This window comes from Orycteropus afer, unplaced genomic scaffold, assembly GCF_000298275.1.
Source record: "Orycteropus afer afer isolate SDZICR_OR568_19922 unplaced genomic scaffold, OryAfe1.0 scaffold00572, whole genome shotgun sequence".
NCBI lineage: Eukaryota > Metazoa > Chordata > Mammalia > Tubulidentata > Orycteropodidae > Orycteropus > Orycteropus afer.
In genome coordinates, this window is record NW_006922159.1 from 1,310,360 (window position 1) to 1,329,060 (window position 18,701).

The 18,701-nt window shown below is 47.4% G+C and overlaps 1 protein-coding gene across 1 annotated transcript in view; it reads left to right on the plus strand.

Annotated features, from left to right (window-relative positions):
• Window positions 1-13,068, plus strand: part of ETNK2 (ethanolamine kinase 2) — a 29,593-nt gene extending 16,525 nt beyond the window's left edge. The window contains exons 4-8 of the mRNA XM_007956026.2: window positions 3,911-4,053; window positions 4,683-4,766; window positions 9,651-9,796; window positions 11,941-12,014; window positions 12,996-13,068. Of these exons, the coding sequence (XP_007954217.1) occupies window positions 3,911-4,053; window positions 4,683-4,766; window positions 9,651-9,796; window positions 11,941-12,014; window positions 12,996-13,068 (520 nt within the window). The remainder of the gene's footprint in view (window positions 1-3,910; window positions 4,054-4,682; window positions 4,767-9,650; window positions 9,797-11,940; window positions 12,015-12,995) is intronic.
• The last annotated feature ends 5,633 nt before the right edge of the window (window positions 13,069-18,701 follow it).

The following is an 18,701-nucleotide window of genomic DNA, read 5'->3' on the forward strand; positions in this document are numbered from 1 at the left end:
CTGAGGTAGATACACTCCTTGGAGAGAACAATCATTGAGAAAGAAGGGCTCCCTATACACAGGGAGACAGCTCAGGGGGCAGGAGTCCATGGAGGGATGGACACTGGGAAGAGGTAACTATGAGGAGGAAGTGGGAGGGGAGCTGTTACATTGTGGTAAACTGTGGTCAATGTCATGAGACAAAGTATATGTAAACTGTTGTATTGAAAGTGAATTTGCTCGGTAAATCTTCACCCAAATCACAATACAAAAAAAAAAATCTAATACATTTTATTTTTTTTTTACTTTTATTGTAGTGAAAACATACACAAGACATCAATATAACAATGTCCATATTTGCAGCTCAGGGACACTTATGGCATTTCTCATGTTGTGCCACAATTATTGCTGTCCTTTTCCAAAATATTCCACCACCATTAGCATAAACTCAATGCCCCCCAAACAAAAGCTTCGCCTTCCCCTTTCCCCGTCCCTCCTACCTCTGGTAACCACTAATAATCTTTCGTTGATACACATAAATACTTCCCATCCCTGATGACCAACAAAGAAAGTTTCCTTCCATATATAAACCTTCCCTTGACTTTTTTCCTTTCAATTTTTATTATGATTTGGATGAAAGTTTATAGAGCAAATTCATTTTCCATACAGCAGTTGAAACACTTTTTGTTTCATGTCATTGACTGCAGTCCCCACAATGTAACAGCTCTCCTCCTACTTCCTCCCTGTGGTTACCTCTTCCCTGGGTCCTTCTTTCCTATGCATTCCTGCCCCTAGAGCTGTCTCCCTATGCAAACACTGCCTTCTATTCTCCCGTGATTGATTGCTGTAAGGAGTGTATTTACCTGATGTAAATGTTCACCCTGTATGCCTGTCTGTTGTTTGGCTGAAAACCATGGGAGTGAGTTCAATTCCAGACCTGAAGGGTAGGTAACTAAGGGCCTTAGTCTCAAGGCTACATCAGACCAGCAAACCTGATCATCTGGTCCTTTTTTAGGATTTTGAGTTTTGTTCCACATTGTTCTCCCACTCTATGCAGGATCTCCTGTACTGATCCTTTTCTGAGTGGTTAGCAGTGGTAGTTGGGCATCATGTAGTTCTTCTGGTCTCATGATCATATAGGCTGAGGATCACATGGTCTACTAGTCCATTGGACTAATTATTTCCATGTGTCTTTGGTTTTCTTTATTCTTCCTTGCTCTGAAGAGGAGAGACCCATTGTTGCATCTAGATGGCCACTTGTAAACTTTTAAGACCCCGGTTGCTACTCACCAAAGTATGAAGTAGAACAATGTTTTTGTGTAGTACATTATGCCAGTTGAGCTTGATGTCCCCTGCAACCGTGGTACCAAGCCCACAGGTTCAGCTACTCGCTCCATCAGGGTGGTTGGCTGTGGCTAAGAAGTTATCGTAACTTTGCCTGTTGTTAGCTCTGTTATATATTTGGACATTGTTACAACACATACAAATATGTGTGTAGAAATATCATCTTGTGTGGTAGTTAAGGTTGTGTGTTAGCTTGGCTGGGCCTGGTTGAGTGGCTGGGCAGCTGGATGTAGTTATTCCCCATGGTGAGATTGGCATTCAGTTCCATGGTGGGATCTACTATAGAGCAGCTGAGTATCTGCTTTAGGGATGGGGTCTGCTCCCAGTATATAAGAAGCAGCTTTGAGTAAGGTCTCCAGCTTTTTGGCACACTTGAACCCTGCATGTAGTTGAGTCTTCGTTTAGCAGCCTGCCATGCTCTGCCAATCCTGGGACTTTTAATGGACTTGAATCAATGGCCTGCCATGTGTTTTGACAATATTGGGAATGTGCCTTCTCACTTGTCGACCTTGGGTTTTTTGGCCTCAGCAGCCAGCAGCTGCCTGAGTAAAAGGATGCCTCTAGCTTCAGTGGGCTGGGAGCAAGAGGCAGAGCTAAAGCCAAAGGTCAAGGGGCTTTCACCCAGCCCCTAGAGCCTGGCACCTGGAGTGTGGAGTTCTATCCTCCAAGCACAAACTGTTTGTTTAAGCCATCCCATTTATAGTATATTCCCGTCAGAGCGGCACTAGGTAACCAAAATAGTCTGCCAGCCTTATATATGGTCATGGGCATATTCCCTCTTGCCTAGACATACCTGATCATTCAACCTGTGTACCCATCTATTTACCAGTAGATTAATGTTTGTAATCACTGACAATACAGTATTGTATATATAAAAGGGTTTATCTTTGATGTCTGTACCTCTTATGTACCTCTCTCTGTCATCCTCTTACTCAGTGCCACTGTGTTGATCACTCACTGTTGGTACATTGCCCTTCCCTTCACCCAAATCAATACTTGTCTCTACCTATCTAGCAGTTTTCCCTCCTCCCCAAGGTAACCAACAAAGAGATTTTCTTTCCACATATAAATCTTTCATTGACTTTTTACAATAGTGACTAATACAACATTTGTCCTTTTGTGGTTGACTTATTTCACTCAGCATAATGTCCTCCAAGTTCATCCACATTATGCAGTGTTTCCAGATAAAAGAATCTAATACTTAATGCTGACATTATTTTCTAAGTAGGCTAAACTATTATTTGGTTAAAAAATGACTTCAGGGGATAGTTTCAGTTCAAAGTTTAGAGATTTTCTCAGGGTAATCGTTTTAGGAGGTCTTCTGACCTAAGTGGCTCCAGAAATTCTAGATTACATGAGAATTTTAAATTCTGTTCCTCATTTTCCCCCTTTAGATCAGAATGGTTTGGTTTGGCTTTAATATCCTGTGGTCTTACAGGAGCAAGCCCAAGAAGTAATTGCTTTCTTATGTAGAGAAAAGCTTGTGGATGAGATGAAAAGGTAGACCAGATGCTCTCATTGGTCCCTTCCACTTGTGACATTCTCAGCTGCTGGAGTGTGAAGACACACTAAGACAGACCTCTGCCTCCTCAAGAGAGGCCCCCTAGTCAGCCCCCCACCTCAGGGCACTATGTTCCCACACTGGAGGAACTTTAAGGGGAGGGTCTGGTTTTAGAGAGCCATGCCTTTTCCTAAGAAGTTTTCCTAGTGTCCCAAGAACAGGTAGGTTTTACATCTCTCCCCACTGGTCATGTTGTCTGTTAGTCTGGAATGATTGAGTTTGGATACTTACTCTTACCTCCTCTTCCCTGTGCCTTCTTCCTCACTATCTTCTCTCTTTCAAATCATAGCAGGGATGCCTTTCAGTCAGTGACTTATGCTTTGCAAAATGCTTTTATGCCCATGTTTTCTTCTTACTGTAATCACAGGAACAGGAAGCCTAAGTGTCATTTTACAGATGACAAAGTAAAAGTCTGAAGGTTGGCCATGGGTCCAAGGTCCTTCTGTAGTAAAGGAGCCCTTATGGCACAAGGCCTAAGAGCTTGGCTGCTAACCAAAAGCTTGGTGGTTCAAACCCACCCAGCAGCTCTGCAGGAGAAAAGACCTGGCTATTTGCTCCTGTAAAGATTACAGCTTAGAGAACCCTGTGGGGCAGTTCTACTCTGCCACATGGGGTCACTATGAGTCAGAGTCAACTCAGCAGCACCTAACATTAACCTCTGCAGTAAGAAGTAGTGATGCGCACGCCCTGGAGAGAACAATCATGGGAGAAGGAAGGGCGGCTTATGCACAGGGAGACAGCTCAGGGCGCAGAAGTGTATGGAGGGGTGGTCATTGGGGAGAGGTAACTATGGGGAGGAAGTGGGAGGGGAGCTGTTGCATTGTAAATTTTGGTCAATGACACGAGACAAAATGTATGTGAACTGCTGTATGAAAAGTGAATGCACTCTGTAAATCTTCACCCAAATCAAAATAAAATTTAAAAAAAAAAAAAAAAAAGAAGTAGTGATGCGACCAGAGCCCCGGGCTCCTGAGGACAAGCTCTGTCTGCTGCCTGCTTCCCTCCACCAGCCACCCTTCTTTCCAGCCTTTCTGCAGATGTCCCTAATGTAGAAGTGTTGGAACAGGAGTTGGCCTGGCTGAAGGAGCACCTGTCCCAGTTGAACTCTCCTGTGGTGTTTTGTCACAATGACCTGCTCTGCAAGAATATCATCTATGACAGTGCCAAAGGTACGACTTCTCTGGCCCTGGTTGAGTAGCAGCAAAGCCTGAGCTAGTTCATCAGCTGGTTTCAGGCTCATGGACAAGCAAAAGGAGACCATCTAGTTTAGGACTCATGCTAATTTTTATCTTAAAGGAAAGAAGGGGGAAAGGAAGCAAATTGCCACATACAAAAATCTGTCTAAAAAGAATTCAAGTATGTGATTTGTGGAGGTCCACAGTGTTAGAGTACCCAAACCTTCTAAGACTTCCTTGGGCCTCCAAGTTTATCTTGACTAGCCTAAGGCCTTCATAAAAAGAACTGCCTCGTGTTCTCAATGAGGGCTTCACCCCCAGGAAGTACTCGGCTTTATGTCTGATGCCCAGCTATACTGAGGTCAGATGTCTATAGATAGGGAGAGCCTGAGGATCCAGCTGGATGAGGGGGATCCCTATAGTAGGCAAGGGCAGATGGACAAATAAACAGATGGAAGGAAACAGCTTACAAGATTGCTAAAGAGGAGGGTGGGTGTGGCTGGGGAACTAGTGAAGCCAGTGAGAGTCAGTGGATGCATTCCAGAAGTCTTGGAGAAGCTTGACTAGGCCTTATTTCTAGATCTCCTGGGACCCACCCTCATTGTTTCTCTTCTACCTCACAGGTCAAGTACGGTTCATTGACTATGAGTATGCTGACTACAACTACCAAGCATATGACATTGGCAACCATTTCAATGAGTTTGCAGGTAAGATGGGCATTACTTTTTGACCTGTGTGCAGGGCACCCTCCTTGTGTTGGAAGGCCAGGTCCAGGAGGAAGCTGAGGGGTGCCCTGTACTTGGTGTACTCAGTAGCTCCAGTCCTTGGGAGTATCACAGCTGAGGGGGAGAGCTCCAAGTCTCATGAAGAGGCAGGACCCATATACACTAACCAGACCTCAGCTGGCCCATGTGGCAGTTTGGCGAGAATCAGGAAAATGCTCCTTCTATAGAGTCCCTGAGGGTACTTGACTTGGCATGTGAGTTAGAAAAGACCCCCTTCCTCTGAGCAGACACAACCCATGCCAGCTTCACTCACCTCCTGTCTTAAGCTTTTTTATGCCCAGGACAATATGCATACTCATACATTAGGGCCCTTTACGACTCACTACCATCGAGTCAATTCTGACTCATAGTGACCTCTTTGGGTTTCTGAGGGGTTTGCCCAGTCTTCCTTCTGTGGAGGGGCTGGTGGGTTTGAACTACCAACCTTCTGATTAGCAGTTAAATGTCTTAGGCACTATACCACCAGAGCTCCTTGATCAGTGACAGAACAAGGTGTAAGTAGCTATTTGCTTAGGGGCATAATGAGAGTAATGGAGGTGGAACTAGTTAGAAGTGTGTACACTGCAACTTACTGAAGATAATTCAAAATGGTTGGAGCAGTATATTGACAGAGAACTTCCAGAAATGCAAACTGGATTCAGAAGAGGACATGGAACAAGGGATATCATTGCTGATGTCAGATGGATCATGGCACAAAGCAAAGAATACCAGAAAGATACTTACTTGTGCTTTATTGACTATGCAAAAGCATTTGATTGTGTGGATCATAACAAATTATGGATAACATTGTGAAGAATGGGAATTCCAGAACACTTAATTGTACTCATGAAGAACCTGTACATAGACCAGGAGGCTGTTTTTCAAACAGAACAAGGGGCCATTGCATGGTTTAAAATCAAGAAGGGAATGTGTCAGGGTTGTATCCTTTCACCATACTTATTCGATCTCTATGCTGAGCAAATAATCCAAGAAGCTGGACTATATAAAGAAGAATATGGCATCAGGATTGGAGGAAGACTCTTTAACAACCTATGATACGCTTATGATACAACTTTGCTTGCTGAAAGTGAGGATGACTTGAAGCACTTACTGATGAAGATTGAAGACTACAGTCTGCAATATGGATTACATCTCAATATAAAGAAAACAAAAATTCTCACAACTGGACCTGTAAGCAGCATCATGATGAATGGAGAAAAGATTGAAGTTGTCAAAGACTTCACGTTGCTTGATTCTACAATTGACACTAATGGAGGCAGCAGTCAGGACATCAGATGATGTATAGCACTGGGCAAGTCCTCTGCAAAGGGCCTCTTTCAAGTGCTGAGGAGCAGAGATGTCTCCTTGAGGACTAAGGTGCATTCGACACAAGCCGTGATATTTTTAATCACTGCATATGCATGTGAGAGCTGGACAATGAATAAAGAAGACCGAAGAAGAACAGATGCTTTTGAGATGTGGTGCTGGTGAAGAATGCCGAAAGTACTATGGACTGCTAAAAGAACTAACAAACCTGTCCTAGAGGAAGTGTAGCCAGAATGCTCCTTGAAAGCGAAAATGACCAGAGTTCGTCTCACCTACGAATGTTGTCATGTTGTCAGAAGGGACCGACCATTCGCCGGAGAAGAATGTCATGCTTGGTAAGGTGGAGGGTCGACAAAGGAGGGGAAGGCCTTCAACAAGATGGATTGACACAGTGGCTGCCATGATGGGTATAGCAGGGATCGCAGAGCTGGCATGGGACGGGGCAGTGTTTCATTCTTCTGTGCATGGGGTCACTATGAGTTGGAGATGACCCAATGACACCTAACAACAATGCTGCAACTTAACTCTCCAAGTTCAAATCCTGCTTTTGCTGTTTAGTACCTGTATGACCTTTGGGCAGATTACTTATCCTCTCTGTGCCTCAGTAAAATGAAGATAACAGTACCTATGGCATAGTGTTGAAATGAGGTATAAATGACACTCACTTAGAACAGTAGCTGGCACATACTAAGCATCATTTACATGTTTGCTGCTGTTAACTGGGCAGGGAAGCCTTCCTACAGCTGGGGAGAAGAGCAGGAATGGATGAAGTTAGATAAGGGGAGTGTTTCCTAGGGTTAGGTAATTGTTCTGTCAATGTGTGGTATGTACAAAGGAACCATTTGTGTAAAGGAAGCAGGGCAGGTTTTTCCAGCTTGAGGGCTTAACTGTTGAAAATAATTAGATGGGACCAACTGAGAAGACAACTCAGGGATGGAGCTAGATATTGGGGCTGGAGGGACTTTGCTGGCTAACGCTGTGGGATGCTTAGCACAGCATGGCCTGCCGCTGTGACTTAGGATAGATGAGGCATGCCCAGGCCAATTGGAGAATTAACCCCTCGCCCAGTCTCAGCCACTATCCAGCACCATCCATACCAACCGTGTCCTTTCCAGAACTCCAGGCAATAAAGTCTGTTAAGCACTAATTATACCTGAGGTTCTGACTCCCTGGAATGGTCACCAGCTATACCTAGGAATCCCGAGGGATGCTCATCAGAGCAGCTGAGCTGTGGGGTAGGGTGAGAAGCAGAGGCTGGCACCAGCAGGGCACTGGGCCTGCTGAGTGTTCAGCTGCCAGGCCCACTGGCTTTCCAGAAGGAATCATTCTTTAGCATTTAAGTCCTAACCCACCACATGGAGCAAAGTCCAGCTGGAATTTCTCCAAAGGGACAGATTGCATCCTGCTCTCAAGTTGAGAATGGAGGAGGAAGTAGCTAGCATAGGGGGATGGAGGAAGGCAAGAGAAAATGTTGATAGGAGCTGGGGAGAGGGACCTCTGGGTTCCCAGGAGCAAGGAAGATGCTGGACTGGGAGTTGAGAAATGAGAATTCCAACACTAATCCCACTTCCAACCGGCCTTGTGACTTTGAGCAAATCCCTCCTCTCTGGGCCTTAGTTTCTACATCTGCATAAGATCTTTCCCTAGCTGTATCTTTAGGCCTCAGGAAACTGAGTGTGTTTCTCCAGGAATACAAGAGACACTTGGGAAGGACATGAAGGAAAGAAGAGGGAAGAAGAAACTCTGGGGAAAGTGGCCTAGTCCTGGTCCTGTCTTGAGGCATTTGTCTGTTTATGTGTTCAGTTGGGGAGACTTTGTAGGTCAGAGTCAGGTTGGCTATAACTTTACAGAAGCCACTCACCAGGCCTGCCTTGTGGTGCAGTACTGCTGGGTGGGTTCAAACAGGCAGCCTTTGGGTTACTAGCCAAGTGTTGACCATCTGCGCCCCCCCAGGGACCTTAGTTCTGGTCCTGTCTTAAATAGACCATCTCTTTCTGTACCAGTTCTCACCTCTTCCTGACACTAGGGTCTTTGCCATCCCTCTCAGGCTGTGGCTGGCATGCACTGGGCTGGCAACATTAAGACTTCTGGGATAGCAGGGCTAGAAGGAATCAGAGCCAGGGAGTTCCAAGCCTGGCTAGTGTCAGAATCATCTGGAGAATTGGATAGGGCTGGAGGTGCCTGTTGTTGCTGTTAAACCAAAAAACCAAACTCACTGCCATCGAGTCAGATCCGACTCATAGCAAACACCCTTGGGTTTTCAAGACGGTATCACTACGGAATTAGATTGCCCAACCTTCCTTAGGTTAGGTGCCATCAAGTTGGCTCTGACTTACAGCGACCCTGTGTACATCAGAACGAAGCACTGCCCAGTCCCGCAACATCCTCACAATCACTGCTAGGCCTGAGCCCACCATTGTAGCCACTGTGTTAATCCATTTCCTTGAGAACCTTCCCCTTTTTCGCTGACCCTCCACTTTACCAAGCATGATACCCTTCTCCAGGGAATGGTCCCTTCTGACAACACGACCAAAGTAGGTGAGATGAAGCCTGGCCATTCTTGCTTCCCAGGAGCATTCCAGCTGTACTTCTTCCAGGACAGATTTGTTAGTTCTTCTGGCAGTCTATGGTACTTTCAATATTCTTCACCACCACCACAACTGGGGTGGGGGTGGGGGTTGCCTAGAAACCCGTATATTTACTCACTCTCCAGGTGATATTTCTAAGTAGCCAGTTTAACACTGATCTAAGAAGCAATGTTTGAGACCCACATGTCAAGTTCAGGCACCTCGAGATAAATGAAGGAATTTTGGCCAGTAGGAAGAAAGTGGCATCCCTGGGTACTGCAAACAGTTAAGCACTCAGCTATGAACTGAAAGGTTGGTAGTTCAAGTCCACCAGAGGTGCTTTAGAAGGATCTGGCAATCTGCTTCTGCAAATCAGCCACTGAAAACCTTATGGAGCACCGTGTTCTACTCTGATGCATATGGGGTCACCGTGAGTCAGAAGTGACTCAACGGCAGCTAGTTGTTGGTTTTAAGCAATAAAGACTTGTCTAGGTTCACTTGGAGGTTAGCATTGGACCTAAGACTACTAGCACCCTTGATTTAGTGGTTTAGTCAAGTGCCTCCTGCTTGCATAGTTTTGTACAGAGCATAGGGGATCTACTGGTGCTAGTCAAGACAAACCATTCCCTGCCCTGTGGGGCTCTGTCACTCCCAGGCTGCTCCTTTCTTCTCAACCAGCCTGCCCTTCTATACACCCAACCCCACTGAAGCAGTGCTCCCACCTGGGATGGGTGTGGACCCTCCACACACAGGGTAAGCTTGCTGGTCACAGAGCCTGCATTCCTAGGGCCACCTCCTTGGGTAAATAGCTTGGTGGGTGAAGATGCACATCAAAGGAGGTGGAGGCTGTGAGGGGAAAAGGGAACACTGTGCTGAGGGAGACCCCTGAAGGGGGCCATTCCCAGCACCTCTCTCTGGCCTGCCTCCCCATCAGGTGTGAATGAAGTTGATTACTGCCGCTACCCAGCACGGGAGACCCAGCTACAGTGGCTGTGCTACTACTTGCAGGCACAAAAAGGGATGGCCGTGACCTCCAGGGAGGTGGAGAAGCTCTATGTACAAGTCAACAAGTTTGCCCTGGTGAGTGCTTGTGACTTGGGGACAGGGTATGGGGCAGGAGAAGGAGGAGCCAGGAGAAAGGACCTGTATCCCTCCCTCAGCCTTGTGTTGAGGGAGGTGGAGGCAGAGCCCAGGGTCATGTGTGAAGTCCAAGAACACCCATTATGTTGTTCTGAGTAACAGTCCTAGAGGTGTGTGCAGTCTGGAAGGTCATCTTAGCTGTCCCTTTATTACTAACATGCTCTGTTCCCTGCTCCCCCACTCAGTCCAATTTCTTTCAGAGAAATACTTCCAAGAAAGATTCCCCAGCTTTCTATTTTAGCAGTTCACTCTTTTGGACAGGTAGTTCTTTCTACTGTCTAACCTCAGTCTTTCATGCTGTCTTTGGAGGAGCTAGAGGATGTCAGGCACTTCTCCTCCTTGGGAATGGCCTCTCTGACTCAGAGCTCTCTGTCAGCCTTTTCCAGCAGGCTCTTCCTGCTTAGCTGACTTTTCTGTCAAGTCTCAATTTGAGTGCCACTCATGTGTGTGGTTCATGCCAGGTCTCTACTGTTGTGTGCCCTGGGAACTGATAACAAGTCTTATACTGTCAGCCATGCATAAGCAAGAAGATAAGTCAGCTGTCCTAAAATGTCACAGTACATAAAAGAGCTAAATAGTAGAATCTTTACTTAACTGTGATTTTTGGATAGCCTGTGTCATTTTCCTCATTGCCACAAAACCAATTCTATGTGAGACTCTTCCTCCTAAGTGTTCCACCCATGCCTTCTTCGTGATAATTTTTTGTTCTTGTTTTCTTTCCTCTTGATAATATTTTTTTAGTACTCAGTCATACCTGCTATGCCCTTTTTAAGTCATGAAAAAAGACTATTTGCTGTCGAGTTGACTCTGACTTGTGGCGACCCCACGTGTGTCAGAGTAGAACTGTGCTCCACAGGGTTTTCAGTGGCTGATCTCAGAAGTTGATTGCCAGGCCCGTCTTCCTAGGTGCCTCTGGGTAGACTGGAACCTCCATCATTTTGGTTTGCAGCCAAGAGTGTTAACTATTTGCACTACCCAGGGATTCTGATTGATCTTGCTTGCTAATTGATCCATGCCCTTTTACATCATGAAAAAAGAGAGAAGTAAAAGGAGGTACTTTGTAAATAGTCCCGTAAGTGAGCAGGATGTTGGGATGGGGTGGGAGGGTAAGAAAGCTATAAGGGTGGGGGACCTTAGCCTAGGAAAGTCATGGTGTCAGTGTGCTTTGCTTAGGGGCAACTGAGAACCACATCTCTCTGGCTTCTTGAGCCTGGGGCAACCTAGGTCCCTAAGAGCACCTCTAAATGAAAAAACCAAGCTCACTGCCATCAAGTTGATTCCGACTTGTAGCAACCCACTTTAGGTTTCTGAAGTGGTAAATCTTTATGGAAGTAGATTGTCCAGTCTTCCTTCTGCAGAGTGCCTGGTGGGTTTGAACTGCCAACCTTCTGGTTAGCAGTCAAATGCCTTAGGCACTATGAAAAAGCACAGCCCGTGCTCAGTCAAGGCCCAGATTCAGGTCTTCTTGTTTCTAGTTTAGACTCATCTTTTAGACCCATCTCCCAGTAGAAGAGAGAGAAAAACATGGAGGGAGAGAGTGTATGGGCCTTCCCACAAACCAGACCCCTGATGACCTGGCAAAGTTAGTGGCCAGGACACTGCTGCCCATCACTCTACTCATTCCCCGTGTCCTACTGAGTGTTCCCAGCCCCTCCACTGGCCACCAGGCCTGACTTGGTTCTAGGGAGTCATCTTGTCCTCTGTATCTTGGCCTTGAGACTCAGGAGATTCCCCTGAGCAGAGGAGAAGCCAGGGTAGAGGGTGAATCCTGCTCAGGCTGAGGAACAAGCTGGAAGCCCTTGGAGCATCATTCTGCTGCCCCGCTCAGCCCCTCGAGAAGGTAGACACCTAGAACCTAGGGAGAACTGCTCTGCTTGCCTTTTTCCAGAGGAAGTGGAGCCCCCAAATGCTGTACAGTAACTTAACTTCAGGAGTTTCCGTAATCTATGATGGGAAAACCCTACCAGGTGACTGCTAGTTTCCCAGCTCTGTGTCTACCAAAGTCCCTGTGTCCCTCTGGCTGTGTAGAATCCTTTACAGGTGCAGGGGGATGGCCATGCTGACCCTCTCTAGTCTATTTCCAGGCATCTCATTTCTTCTGGGCACTCTGGGCCGTCATCCAGAACCAGTACTCTACCATCGACTTTGATTTCCTCAGGTGAGTTCAGGGACAAGTGGGATTCAGGGTGGGGTTGGGTCTGTAGGTTGTTGAGCCCAGGGTGTAAGGGTAACAGACAGCCCAACTGGAATGCCCAGAGTCCATTCCTCTGCTCTGCTGATTTCATTCCACTCCAGCCTAACTGTTCCCAGTGGGGTTGCTGCTCAGGGGAGACCTGAGGTGAGCCCAGGACACCCCTCTAGAAGTGGAATCACAGCTGACTCCCTCCCCTCCATCTACTGTCTAGTAGGACATTCTGCTATTCCCTCTTACACCCCATTCCCGACTACACTGCCTCTGCCCTGTTATCCTGCTGCCACTGCCCCTTCCTTGACCATAGACACTGGAGTTATTGAGAATAGATCTGAAAGGTCATGATTCCAACCTTCATTTTACAGCAGAGCAGACAGAGTTCCAGAGAGCAGACATGACTTACTAGAGTCACCGGGGTGGTTTAGTGGTTACTGTGCTTTGTACCTACATGGGGTTTCAGACCCAGCTATTCTGTCAGTGGCTCCTAGTGATACGCAAGGGATGATACCTGAACTGTGCTTGAAGTTGGTAGCTCCCTACCGTCAACAACTTTGGGGTTTGTCATACAAGGTACATGTGTCTCTAAGGGCTGAGGATCACTTCTTCATTCTGGTCAGTCCTCTCACCTTTCTCTTCCCTACCCACCCTCAGCTAAAAGGGAGACACTGCCTTGGCTCCCAGATTTTCACAACCAAGTATAAAAGACATGGCTGGCTCTTGCAGGAACCCATAGGGGGTGAGTGGCCTGCTAGCTCCCAGAGTTCTAGAAAACCCTCTGGGTTGCCACTTGACTTAAGTCAGCCTGTGCTGGAGTTGACCTCCCCAGACATTCACAGGCCTCCTCACCATGATGGGCTTAGAGCTGGTGAGAAACATGCCTCAGGATGTGAGTCCCCCACTCCTAACCTTCCCTTCTCACACCCAGCTTCCTTCCCTGTCTTCTGGCAGGTATGCAGTGATCCGATTCAACCAGTACTTCAAAGTGAAGCCTCAAGTATCCGCCTTGGAGATGCCAAAGTGACCAGCTTCCCCCATCCCTCCCTTACCCATCTGCCAAATCCATTCTCCAGGGCTTGGTTCTGCTCTGGGAGCCACACTCTTGGACAAGGTGGGAGAGGGGACAGGTGGGTGCCACCAGTCCCCTGGTGAATGCCACTCTAGACTTATTCTCCTGTTTGGAGAGGCTGATAGGACCCAACTGTGGCGGCCCCTTCATCTCCCCAGGCTTGGAGGAAAGTGCCTGCAGACAGTCAGAGGCCACCAGTCCCAGGGACCAGACCACACCACCCCTGGGAACCACAGCATTTCCAGCCTCCGACTGTGCTGGAATCTGGGCTGCCTTACATGTGTCTTTGACCTTCCTGGCTTGGGGAAGGGGGGAAGGTGGGAGGGCTCCTTTCTACCTCCAGTGCCCAAGCCTCCAACCCATCCCCCTTGCATGCCCCATGTGGGAGGTGCTGCGCCCCAACCAGCATTGTGCTAACTCTGACAGATGGATGTACATAACTTAAGGGGTCTAGATTGGGCACGATGGCTCCCCCAGCAGCCACCTTACCTGAGACCCCTCACTTTCTCCAAGCCAGATCCAGTCAAATGACCCTTCCCCAAACCTCAGCCTGAGGAAACAGCCTCCCGTCCAGAGTCCTTTCTGTTCTGTGCTGTGTCTGTCCCTCTGCAGCCAGGGAGGAGAAGAGGAAAGAGGGTGGAGCGGTCCTTGACCGCCAAAACAGCCCTGCTTAGTGCCAGAGGCTTGGCCCAGGGGACGATGCCAATGGTGAGGTGTGGAGAACAGAAGCCAGCAGCCTCCTGCCTCATTCGTCTCCCTCCCAGGCCCCCACCCTGAGAAGGGTCTGCCTGTCCAGCTTTTAACTTCTATCCTGAAGTTGACCCCAGGTCTTCCCATTGAGGAATGACTAGTGGAAGAAGAGCGGGGCTCAGAAACCCCCAGTTGCTGGCACTTGAGAGTCTGCCTAAGACAGAAGACAGGATCCAAAGGTGCTGAGCTGGTTGCCCCTTGACACTCAATAGCCTCCACCTCCTTTCTGCCTGCAGCTCTGCCTTGGGCCCTCCTGGCTCTGGCTGAGAAAGTGATTCATTTGTAAATTATCATGGTTTTCTGCATTAAAATGGCCATTTCTGGAACAGCTCTTTGTTAGAGTGACCAAGGGAAGGGTTGATTTGACTGGGAGGGTATTCTCCCACAGTGGGGTCTGATGTCTCCTTAGACAAGAGAGCAGAGGTGTGCTCCGCCCCTCTTCTCTGGTATCCCCTTGTGCTTTGCTCTGCGGTGAAGCCATGGTCAAGTCTGTACCTGAGAGGTGAACAATACACCCATGCCACTTCAAGCATCTGGCTCTAAAATGCCCCAGGGCTCCTTGTATAGGGTAGACCTGGGCAGGCCTGGTGGTTTCAAAGCTTCTCTGCCCTTGACCATCTTGCTAGTTGAGCATGGTAGAGTGCTGCATAGAGGAAGGTAGGTTGTGGGTAGCAAGAATTTGAACCTACTGTTTTGGTTACCTAGCTCCGGTAGCGTAGTGCCTAAGGCACTTGACTGCTAACCAGAGGGCTGGTGCTTCAAACCCACCAGCCACTCCTCGGAAGGAAGGTTGGGCAATCTACTTCTGTAGTGATACTGTCTCGGAAACCCAAGAAGGGGTCGCTGTGAGTCAAGCCTACTCGAGGGCACATAACAACAACAACAGTGCCACTCTAATAGAAATTACTACAAATGGGTGATATGAACAAGCAGGAGTTTATTTTCTTACAATTTTGGAAGATTTCAGTCCAAGTTCAAACTGCCAGGCTCTGGGAACTAGATGAAAGCTCCTCAGCCTTGGGCTTTAGCTGTGCCTCCTGCTCCTGGCCCACTGAAGCTAGAGGCTTTTCTTTACTCAGCTGCTGGCTGCTGGGGCTGACAAGCCCAAAGTTGTCAAGTAAAAAGGCACAGTCTCAATGTTACCAAACAACATGGCAGGCCATGAATTCAAGGCTAGATGAAGTCCCAAGATTGGCAGGACATGGCAGGATGTTGAACGATGATGACAGTGTGGCTCCATGCAGGGTTCAAGTGTGCCAAAAGGCTAGAGACCAGTCCCAAAGCTTCTTATATACGGGAAGCAAACCACATCCCAAAAGTATCTACTCAGCTGCTCAGGGCACATTCCATCATGGAGTTGACTGCCTGTCTCATCATGAGGAATAACTATCTCTAGCTGCCCAGACACTCAACCAGGCCCAGCTAAGTTGACAATAACCTTAACTACCACACCTACCAAGATCGTGAACCACTGAAATCTTGAATCATAGTTCTCAGGACTTCCTTTTGGTAATCTTTCACTCCTGGTTACTGGGGATGGGGAACTGGGCAGGGGAGGGGGGCTGTTCTGCTCAACAATAGGCCAGGGTGATTTCTGGAACCAGCACTTTCTTTGAAGGGAGGGGTGCCCCTCTGAGCAGCCCTGCTGGCTACAGCCACACTTCCAGGGGTAGGCACCAGCAGAATCCCCCAGAATGTGCCCAACACTCTTGGAGGCAGCAATGGCAGCAACAGCCACCACCTGCCAGGTAGATTCTGACTGCTTGGCTTTGCCTGCAACGTACCTACCAGGTTTCATGACAACTGATGGAGCTGGTAGTGGCTCCTGGGACTTCTTAAGGGTCTTGGAGATCCTAGGCAGCTGGGCCTCTGCTGGTGGAAGTAACTAAGGGGCACTACACTGGAAGGGCAGGAGTGGGGGCAAAATGTGCCCAGGCATAGGGATGGTGCCACAGCTGGGTAGGTAGGGCTACCCAGGGTCTTCTTGGGGTTAGATGGTTATGGCCACAGCCTTCCTGTGGACTAAATAGCAGTGCCTACTCTCCTTGTTCCCCTCAGTTCCACTTCTGGAGCTGAGGGGCAGAAGTAACCAGTGTGAAGTCAGATTCCCTTCCAGCCTCCTGGGGCTTTCCTGTTGCGGCATGAGAGACAGTGTTGCAGTGGTGAGCAGTGAAGGGTTGGGGCAGGGCTGTGGGTACTGTGCTGTGCTCCTGAGGATACCACCCGCACCCGAGGAGTCATCAGCAGACAGCACCCCACTGCCTTCTTTGAGAAAACATTCTCATTCCTCAGTTCTCCGAGGGAGTGGAGATGTGGAGGATCTAGGTACTCCACTTCCCCCACCGTCTCAGAGTGCCCACCTTCTCTTCCTTCATTGTCCCCCAGACTACCCAATACCCTGCCTGCTTTTCCAGCGCACAAGGTCTTGGAGGTGCCTCTGTGCTAAAGAAGTCAGGGTTAGAGTCCAATCTGGGGCTCCAGCAGGAACTCAAGACAGAAGGGTCCCGTGCAGAGATTAATCTTTTTGATGAGTCTGACCCTCGCCCTCTGCAGAAGACAAAGAGCAAGCTTTTGCCCCAGCCTTCCTGGTAACAACCATGACACTCTATACCTGGCCTCTGCCACCCCCTGGATCCACATGAGACTACAGAGGACCTGGGAACAGGATGTGAGGGTGAGCCACACAAGACGCCTGATGAGCCTGCTCAGATTTAGGTTGGAACCCAGCAAGGAGCTCTGGTGGCATTTGACTGCTAACCAAGAGACTCAGGTTTGCTTTGGAACTCAAAGAGCTGGAAGGTATTTGACTGTAACCAGAAGTTGGCAGTTCAAACCCACCAGCCACTCAGCTGAAAGAAAATGGGGCAATCTACTTCTGTAGATTTTTTGCCCTGGAAACCCAATGGGTGTCACTATGAGTCAGAAACAAATCGGTGGTGGTTTTTTTTTTTTGTGTGTGAGGGAAGGGTAGGGGGTGGGGGGTGAAGTGACATTAGTTGAGACATACAGCTCTCTGACATGACTAGAGGGTAGCCACCACAGGCAGCCACGCTTCTCTGCACCACTTGCATCTTTACCACAAGGGGCCAGTCAGACTAGGCGCCACTGCTTGTCTCTGCTAAAGACTGGCCGGGAGACAACGGATGAAGAGGCCATAGAGGAGCCATAATGCTCTGGGGGGGGCTGGGCTGGAAAAACCATTCCCAAAGTCTAGCAGCCATTTCACTCCCTAGATCAGAAGGCCAGAACTCCTAATTCTTTCACTCCTACCCCTACAAGATTTGTGTGGCCTTGCACTCATCTGCACCTGCCTTCTCACAGCCATCACCCTCTCCAATTTAGAAATTCCTTTTCTAGTATACAAGAACCTTTACTCAAATACTTTTTTTAAACGCATTTTATTGAAATATAATTTATGTACAGTCAAATACACAAAACTAAAGTGACATGGGTGGGTGCATATTTTTTCAGTGTTACCTCCCCTCCCCTGGCAACCAACAAAGAAAGTTTCCCTTCATATAAAAATCTTCCCTTGACCCTCCACAACAACAAACTAATACTGTATTTGTCCTTCTGTGATTGACTTACTTCACTCAGCATAATGTCCTCCAAGTTCATCCATATTATGCGGTGTTTTGCAGACTCTACGTTATTCTTTACTGCTGCATAGCATTCCAGTATGTGTATGTACCATAGTTTGGTCATCCACTCTTCCACTGATGGACACGTAGGTTGTTTCCATCTTTTTGCTATTGTAAATAGTGCTGTGATGAACATGAGTGTGCATATATCTGTTCCTGTCCTGGCTATCGCCTCTCTAGAATATATACCCAGTAATGGGATTGCTGGGTCAAATGGCATCTCCAATTCCAGCTTTCTAAAAAATTGCCATATTGCTTCCCACAGTGATTGTATCCCTTTACAGTCCCACAAGCAGTGCATGAGAGTCCTAATTTCTCCACACCCTTGCCAGCATTTGTTATTTTCTGTCTTGTTGAACCTTGCCATCAGTGCTGGAGTGAGACAGTATCTCATTGTTGTTTTGATTTACATCTCTCTGATGGCCAATGATTGTGAGCATCTCTTCATGTATTAGCTGGCCACCTGAATATCCTCATTGGTGAATGTCTATTCATGTCTTCTGCCCATTTTTCAATTGGATTGTTAATTTGGTGTTGAGGTGTTGGAGTTTTCTATAAATCTTAGAGATAAGTCCCTTGCCAGATACGTAATTATTGGCAAATATGACTTTGTTGCTGTCATTTTTGTTATGTGATTTTTCATGGTGTCGATTTCTTTGTTCCATATAATTTTCTATGCTGAGCTTATTTTATGAATAGTTTTTATCACTTTCTTCATTGATATTGTTTTAGTATTTGCTAAATATTTGTGCTGGTCAGTCCTCTTTTTTAATTTGATGTGAAGGTTTATCATTTTTCTTTGAGGTTAGCCTGTGGTTTATAGTTTTCTTCCCAACTTTAGAACAGTCCATTCTATCTTGTAGTTGTCTTGACATCCCTACCATCTAGAAGTTCTGTAACAACACAGTTTTTTCCCCTATTTTTGATTTGTAGTTGTCCTCATTTGTCAATTGGTGTCTCTGGTTCCCTGTTTACTATCTTGTAGCCTTATTTACTTTAGATACTTCCATAGCTGGGTTGGTTTCTGGTCATGTGTGTTAGTGGTCAGTTGTTGTTGGCTCTCGTTACTTCTCTGTCCAAAGGTCTCCCTTTAGCATCTCTTGTAAGGTGGGTCTGGTTTTAACAAATTCCCTTAATTTCTGCTTATCTGGAAATGTCCTAATTTCACCATCATATTTGAGGAACAATTTTGCTGGG